Here is a 9,818-nt window from a genome sequence, read left to right on the forward strand (position 1 = left end):
ATGTGTGTGCCCGCATGTGGTATTTTATGGAAGAGCCACACTCAAGGGGCCAAAGAGCCGCATGTAGCTCACGAGCCGCAGTTTGCCGACCACTGATTTAGGCTACCTCTGAATCCACCTCAGACATGCCCAGCAGCTACTCAAGCCACTGGGGATGGTCTGAATCCAACCTATTCTCCTGGAACGAGCACTATGGCTGTCCCAGAGCTAGTCTCCCCAAACCATTGTTCTCCCTGTCTGCCATGTCCTCTCCTCCCTTCCCTAATAATTATTTCCAGAAACAGAATCTTCAAATTTTACCTCAAATGGCACAGACTCAGGAAGTCTCCTAATTACCCTCCTCCCTTGTGTCAGAAAACATTCAACTCTAACTTACACTGTCAACTCCTTGAGGGTGGGGATGAGACCTCTATATCCAGCTGTCTGTCTGTCTGTCTGTCTGTCTATCTATCTATCTATCTATCTATCTATCTATCCATCCATCCATCCATCCATCCATTCATTCATCCATCTATCTATCCTTCCCATCTGCCACCCACAAGTCTGAGCACTGGACTTTACCCTCGACAAATAAACAAATGGCCAAGGTCAGGTCAATGGTAATAAGCTCAGAACCTTCCACACTCCCTTGGGTGACCCTGAACTAAATACATCCTATCAGGTGTTCAAAGCACTACAGTTGATTTCCGTCGCCTGATTGCAGCCAAATAATTTTCCCCAAAGCCAATCCTGAGGCCAGGGGCCTCCTCCAGGGAGACCTGAGAATTGGTTACTCTCAAAAGTTCCTCATTGCTCTCAAGATGAGCATCCAGTTCTCTTCTTGATGACATAAAGAAGCAAATGATTCCACTTCTCTTTTTAAGGGAAGTATAGGCAATAGGTAAATATGCAAGGGAGGTAGAACACGGTGCTCAGAAGGTGGGGGGGGGCGGGCGGTGAGGTGGGCTGGCCGGGAAGCGCAGCCAGCCAGCCTGGCTCGGGAGGTGGTGGACAGAAGCACACTCAGAGTGGAACCCTGTGGGTGCACTCCAGACCCCACACGTCGACCCCAGACAAACTGCCAAGAGAAGCAGAGCCAGAGAACCCGAGTGGAGGCAGCTTATTTCATCCACATCCCGTTGGTTAAAAATAACTTCACTTATTAGTTTAAGTGAGATCACCACAGGACTGGAAATTCACTCTCGGTGAGACAAAGTACTGGAAGGAAAATGAGAAAAGTCTACATTCATGAAGGACTTTATTTCAAAAAAGAAACAGAGGAGGAAGCTGTCTAAATGTTCCGCGGGCTCTGTTTTCCTTCTGGGCTCTTTATAAGGAAGCCGCCTGCCTTTTCGGAGTTGGCACGCACAGAGCTAACCAGCCCATGGAGCAGCATTGGGGGAAAGGCCACCTTTGGAGACGATGCTGTGCCGGGTGGGATGCTGGACCAGACCTCACAGACACTCACTCCCGAGGGACCACATGGAACCACCTGTCTCAGCTTCTGCTGGGTACCCCGCCTTCCTTCAGCACAGATTTCCCTGTTGACCGCAACAAAGATTTCCCTGTCAACGAAGGCTCCACGAAGCAGGCGGAGGACCATGTGGGCGCAGCTTACATGCTCTTCCTAAAGGATGAAAGGCGGGGAACGGGAGCTCTCCCTGAGTGCCCAGGAGAGCAGCCCTCTGACCTTAGTCCCACCTCAGCGTTCCTGGGTCCCCTAAACGGCCCACCTGCAGCCTCTTCACAATCAGGCCATTAGGACTGAGACTCCAGTCCTCTCTACACAGCCTCTCCCGGTGACCGGGAGGTGGCCGGAGGCGAGACTCAGGCATCTGCTCTGGGATGCAGGGCTCTTGGGCACTTTGACTCGAGTGATCCATATCCCGTGCAGGTTTCACTAAAACGGCATCAATCTTCACATACATTGATCGGCATCATGAATTTCCTTCACAGGTTGGCTCTTCATGACTCGGATTCCACACACACACACACACACACACATCTGCCACCATTGTTATTGTTATAGTTGTGCTGTTTTTAGGAGAATGTAGATCATTTTATTTTTTTGACGTTTCTTATTTTTATATAATTTCAAAGTTACAGGAAAAGTGTAAGACTAAGTAAGGAACTCCCATAAAACCCTTTATCCAGATTCACCAGCACGTTTTCATTTGGCCCCATTTGCTTTATCATTCTTCTTCTCTAGATAGATAGATATATGATATGTATAGATATATATCGATATCTATATAGAGAGACAAATATATGGAATATGTATGTATGTGTGTCAGTACCAGTAATTCTTTTCGGGACCATCTGAGAGTAAGTTGTAGATATGCTGTCCCTTTGTCCCTAAAAACCTTGGAATGTGTTTCCAAGAGCAAGGATATTCTCCTACATAACTGCTGTGCAGTTACCAAAATCAGGAAAATTTAAACATTGATACAATGTTTAAATTCATAATCCATATTCAGACTTCATCAATCAGAGCTATTTTCTCATGGTCCAGGATACAATCTAGGATCGCAAATTTCATTTCGTTGTCAAGCCTTTTTAGTCTGTTTTAATCTAGAAGAGTTGCTTAGTCTGTCTTTGTCTTCCTTATCCTTATACATGTTTTTAAAGAGAATAGGCCAGTCATTTTATAGAATGTTTCTTAATCTGAGTTTGGCTAATATTTCCTCACAATTATGCATTTGGGGCAGGAATACTACTGAGTTGAAGTTGTGTTCCTCTAAGTGCAATATATCAGGAGGCACATTATATTGGCTTGGCGATTACTCAAATTTGGAGTCACCATCACGGCTTTGACCTTGGTGCCCTATAGGATGTGAATGGATGTTTTCTACCTCTGGCTTCATGCACTACCATTCTAGGTAAAAGGGGCACACACTTGCATACACACAACCTATTAAAGACCTATGAAGTGGAAAGCCCAGGCTATCCTATTGGACGATGAGAAACGCATGGCTCAGTCACCCCCAACACCCCCAGCCAATAGCCAGCCCTCTCCCAAAAGCAAGGCCACCTAACTAGCAACTCATGAATGAGCCCAGCTGAGACCAGCAGACAAATACAACTTGTTGGGGAAAAAAAAATGAACTATATAAACAGTTATTGTTTTAAGCCACTACCTTTGGGATGCTACATTACACAGCAAAAGCTAACTGATACCTCTTGTTTATCAGAGGAAGGAGAGAAGATTCAGAAGTCCTGCATTTTCACTTAAAAGCGCTCAAGAATGAAGGTCATGCTGCTTTTCTTCTGGCCCTGTCTTGTCTCCCTCAGGGATCTGAACCTTTGCCTGTTTGGGATTCATTTAATTTACTTATGTGATTTTAGAAAAACAGCAATCCCGAAATACAGACCTTCCTGGAGGAAAACCCCATAGCGGCAGAGAATCCTGTCACTAACAAGCATCTAATAAGCACCAGCCAGGGCCTTCAGCCCCACTGTGGCTCCTGGACTTTTTAAAGGTTAGAATGTGGTGCCTCTAGAGTGCAGCGTGAGGGTTTGTATCTCTAAGAAGTTTACCTGGTATTTCCCATTTTCAGAGATTTGGGAAACTCTGCATTAGAGAATTAGCTCTCAAACTGCTCGACATGTTAAAATCACCAGGGAGCTTTAAAAAAAACCCCAGTATGCAGAACATTTGTATCAGATTATCAAGGGCTGACATCCGGGCATCAGTGTTTCTTAAAACTTCCCAGGTGAGACCAGTGTGCAGCGAAGCGGTCCCTGTGCTGAGGCCTGTGACTGATGGGTAAGCAGTTGGCTTTCTCTCCATTTGCATGAACATTCCCTTCAAACAGCTTGTGTTTCTGATAATGACCGTGGACTTACTTCAGTGCACACGGAATGCTGCCCTGCAGACGCCTTTATGGTTTTTCTCCTCATCACTCAGCTGATTTCCCAGGAGGAAGTTGAGTTTTCCTTCCTACGATCAGTTTCCTAAATCCTATACATTCCATTTGGGGGAAAAGGAATGTTTTTCTTTTCCCTTTCCAGTGTGCTGTCTACCATGAAGAGAGACAGAAGGGTAGGCTGTATCAGTGACTGTAACAGACACATTCAGGGGTTGCTCACATTCCCTAGATCAGTGATGGCGAACCTATAACACGCGTGTCAGAGGTGACACGCGAACTCATTTTTTGGGTTGATTTTTCTTTGTTAAAATGGCATTTAAATATATAAAATAAATATCAAAAATATAAATCTTTGTTTTACTATGGTTGCAAATATCAAAAAATTTCTATATGTAACATGGCACCAGAGTTAAGTTAGGGTTTTTCAAAATGCTGGCACGCCGAGCTCAAAAGGTTCGCCATCACTGAACTAGATGCCTTTACCCTGCCCATGCACAGGGGCTCCTGGCGGGCACCTGTGCACCTGAGTTGGAGTGTGGCACCCAGGCTACTGGAACCCTTTGCCTGTGCACATCAAAAACCAGAGGAGCCCAGGAATTCACATCTCGCTGAAGCAGCCCTTAGCCAATGACTGACAGCTGCATTGGTATAAATACCCCTGCTCTCGCACATGAGCCAAAGTTACCCCCACCCCCACCTCAACGCCACTGTGGACTCTGCTTAGCATTTCACTATTGCTTGGTCTGCTTCCTGTTCCTGCTCCCTTCTCCCCTGTATTATTGGCTTTTCTTTGCAAGTCTCCCCGCCGTGTTGAGTGAATCCTCACCTCAAGGTCGGCTTCTAGAGAACGTAACCTATGGTGGCAAACCCCACGGGCACACCCTCCAGAACCTTGACAAAGGCTCTGGCACTGACCTTCATCCTTAATACAAAGGGCATTGTATGTGCCACCAGGAGCTGGGTTGCTCTCAATTCTCACATCCACAGCTTTCATGATGTGCTGTTCACCACTCCCCTTGCTGCACACGGTTGTCCTGAAATAGACAAAGAAGACAGAAAAAATAAAGATGAAAATTTTAGAAGAAAGGGTAGGAGAACTGACAGCTGGGAAGCAGCAGATATTTCTCTGATTCAGGAGCTTTGGCTGAAAGCATCAGAAACATTCTTCCCAAACAAAGGTCTAAAGTCAGGAAGATATAGGTGATGCTTAAGGTGAGGTGGTATGTATGAATTCAAGTTGCAGAGGCCATACATACATTGTGTATCTCTTCTAGTATATATGGGGGTTTTTTAATTTCATAAAATTCCGCTCTTCTCTTTTTGAGGGGGTTTGTTTTGTTCTTCATGTTCATATTTCTTTAGATGAATCATTAGTCATGAACCCTAAGCCTTTCCCCTCTTCTAATAGGAGCATTTAAATGCTTTACATTTCCCTCTAGGTATAGCTTTAGTAGCATTCCATGGTTTTGAGTATGTTATATTTTTAATATCACACACCTCTACTTATATGCTAATTTCCATTATAATTTATTTTTGTCCCATGGTTTATTTAGGAATACTGTATCTTTTTTAAACAGCAAATAGTAGAATTTTTTAAAATTCAAATTATAATCTTTGTTTTCTAACTGGAGTACCTCATCTACTTAATTTAATCACAGATCTCTTTGAATTTAAGTCTGCCATCTTTCTATTGGTTCTGCCCATTCTTTCTTCCTTTCTCCCTCTTTTCTTTTCCCCATTTTGATTGCTTTAATTATGTCCTTGGCATTCTCTTTCCTCTGTATTGGTTTGGAAGTTATATATCCTTTAAATATTCTTTTAGTGGCTACCCCAGAAGTTATAACATGTTTCCTCTACTTACTAAAATTTAATATTACTTTTACTTTCTTCCCCAATGATACTACTAGAAATACTTAAAATACTATATACTAACATATTTAAAATACTTCTTGGTTGATAATACCATTTTTTAGTATTTAGTATTATTATTACTGCTTTATGGAATTATGGAATTTCAGTTTACCCCCACCTCCATTTACTCTTTCCATTCATTTTTTTTTTTTTGCATCTTCAACCTTCCACCTGCAATTATTCTCCTCCTGCCTTTACTGTTTCTTTTAGTGTAGGTCCAATTTGATGAATTTTCTTACCTTTTGTATGAAAATGTCTTTATTTTTTCTTTGTTCTTAGAAAATATCCTCACTGGGTATAGAATTCTAGGCTGGCAGTAATTTTCTTTTAACACTTTGAAGGTATCATTCAATTATCTTTGGGCTTTTATTGTTGCTCCTTTGAAGTACTTTTTCTTATTATTACTTTTAATATTTTTTTCTTCGTATTTGACTCCCAATCAGATGTGCCAAGTTGTGAATTTCTTTTTGTTTGTCCTACTTGGGCTTTGTAGGGCTTTTGAATATGTGCCATATTACTTTTCCTTCTCTTCTCCTTTTGGAATTCAAATCACCTGCATCTTCTTTGCCTTTTACTCTTTCTTCTAAAAATGTCATCCTTTTTTTTTTCTTTTCTTCTTCTTTTTTTTAAAATTCTGAACATCTTCCTCTAAAATATCTTCCAGTTCTCTAATTTTTTCTTTGGCTCTTTTTAATCAGCTATTAGAACCATCTATTACATACTTAATTTCAGTGATTATATTTTTCATTTTTAGGGTTTCCATTTGGTTATTTTTATAGTTTTCAGTCTTCTGCCAAAATTACCTTTCTTGGCTCTCTGTATCTCTGAACACTCTAAAGAGTTATTTTAAAGAATGCATCTACCATTGCTAATACCTAGATTTTCTATTGGCTATTTTTGTTCTTGTTGGCTTAGCTTCTCATGAGACCGGTTATTTTATATTGTGTGACAAACCCTATGCTTGGTAAAGTTATTTGTGGAAATAGGCTGCCTAGGATAATGTTTTCTCCCTCTAGAAATGATTTTTAAAATCAGTTCTGCTAGCTACCTGGGGCACTGGGACTCCAGTATCATCTTAACCCAAATTCAGGATTAAGTTATGAGGATTTAAAGCTATGCTTCAGCTCCTCTGAGGACCTGTGTGCTTCTTGCAGTTTACTCCTACAGCCTTTGCAATGTTCCAACCCAAAGCAAAGGACTCCCTAGGCCCCCACCTGCACAAAACCTGAATTCAAATCTCTGTCCTCCTAGTCCTACAAGTCTATTGAAATTGCTAACCAGCTTTTCAGCCACCCTTTATTAGAATCTGCAACATCACTGAGGAGACAAGTGGTCCCAAATTTTGTATTCTCTAGACCTCTGTCTTTCTCTGGATTTATGTATATACTCAAAATAAATTCATGGAGACACAAATCCCATTTACTATCTGTCTACTATACCACCAATTGCAGGATGCACTGTGCATTGAACAATTGGTTTTTGGTAGGGAAGGGGGAAGGCTGTGACTGAAAAACCCACAGTGAAATGTACATACTAATGGTTAGATACTTCTTGGTTTCAGTAACATTAAAATGGAAAACCTATTTTTAATATGTTATGAAGTAAATATATCAAGTTAAGTATGAGTGCTTTATAAAGAATTATCATCGTAGCAATGTAGAGATCCACCACGATGTCTTAATACTTTACAGCAAACCCAGGGAGAACGGGCCTTTCCAGTGACTCAGTCCTGACCTGTAATGCCTGAGAGACCTAAGCCTGGCTCTGAGCGGACTCTTCAGAATCGCTGAATACCCTGGTTATCTGATGCCATGATGGTGACAGAATTATGAAAAATACCCACACTTGACGACATAATGGAAAAATGCATGCACAGGACATATTTTGTGTATTTAGGAATCTGGATGTAAACATATAAGGCAGAGAGGGTCACAGTTTCAGATCCACGGACAAGTTTTGGATGAAACCTCACGTGTCCTCTCTGCTCAATTGCTGCTTCACGTGTAGCACATGAAGATGTGAGTCAGCACGGCTGTGTGTGTTTCCTATGGCCATCTGCCAGCCAGACATCTTCGGGGTCATTGTCTTGCTCTTGGAGCCCATTCCTTTCTCAGTGGAACGGCTCCTGCCTTCTCTCAGTCTAAAGAAGCAGTTAGCAGCATTAACGGGATGTTTTCTCCTCGCTGACCACAGGAATTACTTCTCCACAGGACTCCACAGGTCAGGAACTCAGACAGGGCACAATGCGATGGCTTGTCTCCGCTCCATAATGTCTAAGAACCTGAGGTGGGGAGACTCAGAGGCTGGTGACAACTCCGCAGTTGAGGGCTGGAATCTCCTGGCACCTTCCCTCACATTTCCGGCAGTTAGTGGTGGCTACTGGCCAGGACATCGGTTGGGGCTACTGGTGAAAGAACCGCTTTGGGGCATCTGGGTTGGGCTTCCTCGCAGCATCTCAGGACAGTCAGACTTCTTCCATGGCGTCTCAAAAGTGAGAGCCCTCAGAAACCCGGACTTGATCTCAGACGTCACATTGGATCACGCCTGCTGTATACTATTGCTCCTGGCAGTACTCCGCTGGGCCTGATTCACAGGGAGAAGACACAGGCCCCACTTCTCAAGGGAAGCAACGTGAGAGAATCTGTGGCCATGTTTTCACCCTCCAGACCATCTTCCTATCCCTATGTGTGCAGATGCATATCCACAGAGAAGAACAGATAAAGAATATATACCAGACAGTTACCTTCGAGGTGGGGAAGAAGAGACAAACTCACTTTGTATTTTATACATACTTGAATTATTTGAAAATTTTTTACAAGCATTATTATTATTATTTTTAAAAATATATATTTTATTGATTTTTTTACAGAGAGGAAGGGAGAGGGATAGAGAGTTAGAAACATCAATGAGAGAGAAACATCGATCAGCTGCCTCCTGCACAACTCCCCCTGAGGATGTGCCCGCAACCAAGGTACATGCCCTTGACTGGAATCGAACCTGGGACCCTTCAGTCCGCAGGCCAACACTCTATCCACTGAGCCAAACCGGTCAGGGAAGCATTATTATTTTTGTAATTTAATAAGGAAATTCAAAATAACCAAGTCAGGGGGAATAAACTGACAGAACTGCAGAAAAAAATAATTTTTTTTATATGAGAATTCAAAACAAGAATGCCCTGGACGCCACTGCCCACCGCATTTTGCCTATCCTGACACATCATTAAAACAATTATTTAGCCCCCAGAGGAGCCCTGGTGGGGCAGCTGGATGAGTTGGATGGACAGTTGGATGGACAGCTAGCCCGGCTCATCTGACTTACCCCAGGGTGCCGTCCGCCAGCCAGCCCGTGGCGCACACCGCGGAGGTGCAATCCTGCACCACCCTCCGCAGCTCCTCCGCAGACACCAGGTGAGCACCCCTGCTCTTGCAGGAAAGCCGAGCCGCCTCCAGGTCCAGCCCCTGAGAGCCGTTCTGAGACTCCAGCACAAAGAGCTTCCCTGTGTGGGGACAAGCACGAACACAGGCTGATGCAGGGATCCATGGAATGTAAGCTCCGCACACTCACTCTCTAGCAGACACCTGCTACAACTGTAGTTTTCTACTTGCCCCAAGACCCAACTGCAGCAACTACCCCATGGCACGAATCCCTGGGACTAGGTGTTGACAATCACACTGGTGTTTTAACCCATTTTCCCCTCTTCTTTTTAAAAAAGGGTGGAGGAGGCCCAAGGGGGTGGAAATGGGGGACATCTGTAATACTGTCAATAATAATAATAATAATAAAAAGAATTAACCATCTGCTCTGGCATGTTTTTCTGAATAAGCCCTTCAAATATTCTTTTTTAAAATGTTGTTTTAAAAACACCACGTGGCAAAGCTCAGTGCCCCATTTCCCTGAGTTGGGTTACTTGGTGTCTAAGGCACTGATTTGGGCTTCAGCTTTGCCTTCTTTTGCCCACCCCAGCCCTGGGGTGACCACATACATAACAGGTTGCTCCCTTTCTGTCTGACCCTGTCTCTATCACATGTCCCATTTTCTCTGCCACTCGGTTTCTTTGCT

General features: G+C 43.3%; 1 protein-coding gene across 1 annotated transcript in view; it reads right to left on the minus strand.

The window, feature by feature from the left end:
- Positions 1 to 9,818, minus strand: part of SUSD5 (sushi domain containing 5) — a 33,102-nt gene that overhangs the window by 18,621 nt on the left and 4,663 nt on the right. Inside the window, 2 exon segments of the mRNA XM_006759653.2 lie at positions 4,764 to 4,882; positions 9,078 to 9,255. Coding sequence (XP_006759716.1) covers positions 4,764 to 4,882; positions 9,078 to 9,255 — 297 coding nt within the window.

Source organism: Myotis davidii, unplaced genomic scaffold (assembly GCF_000327345.1).
Source record: "Myotis davidii unplaced genomic scaffold, ASM32734v1 scaffold395, whole genome shotgun sequence".
NCBI classification, from domain to species: Eukaryota; Metazoa; Chordata; class Mammalia; order Chiroptera; family Vespertilionidae; genus Myotis; species Myotis davidii.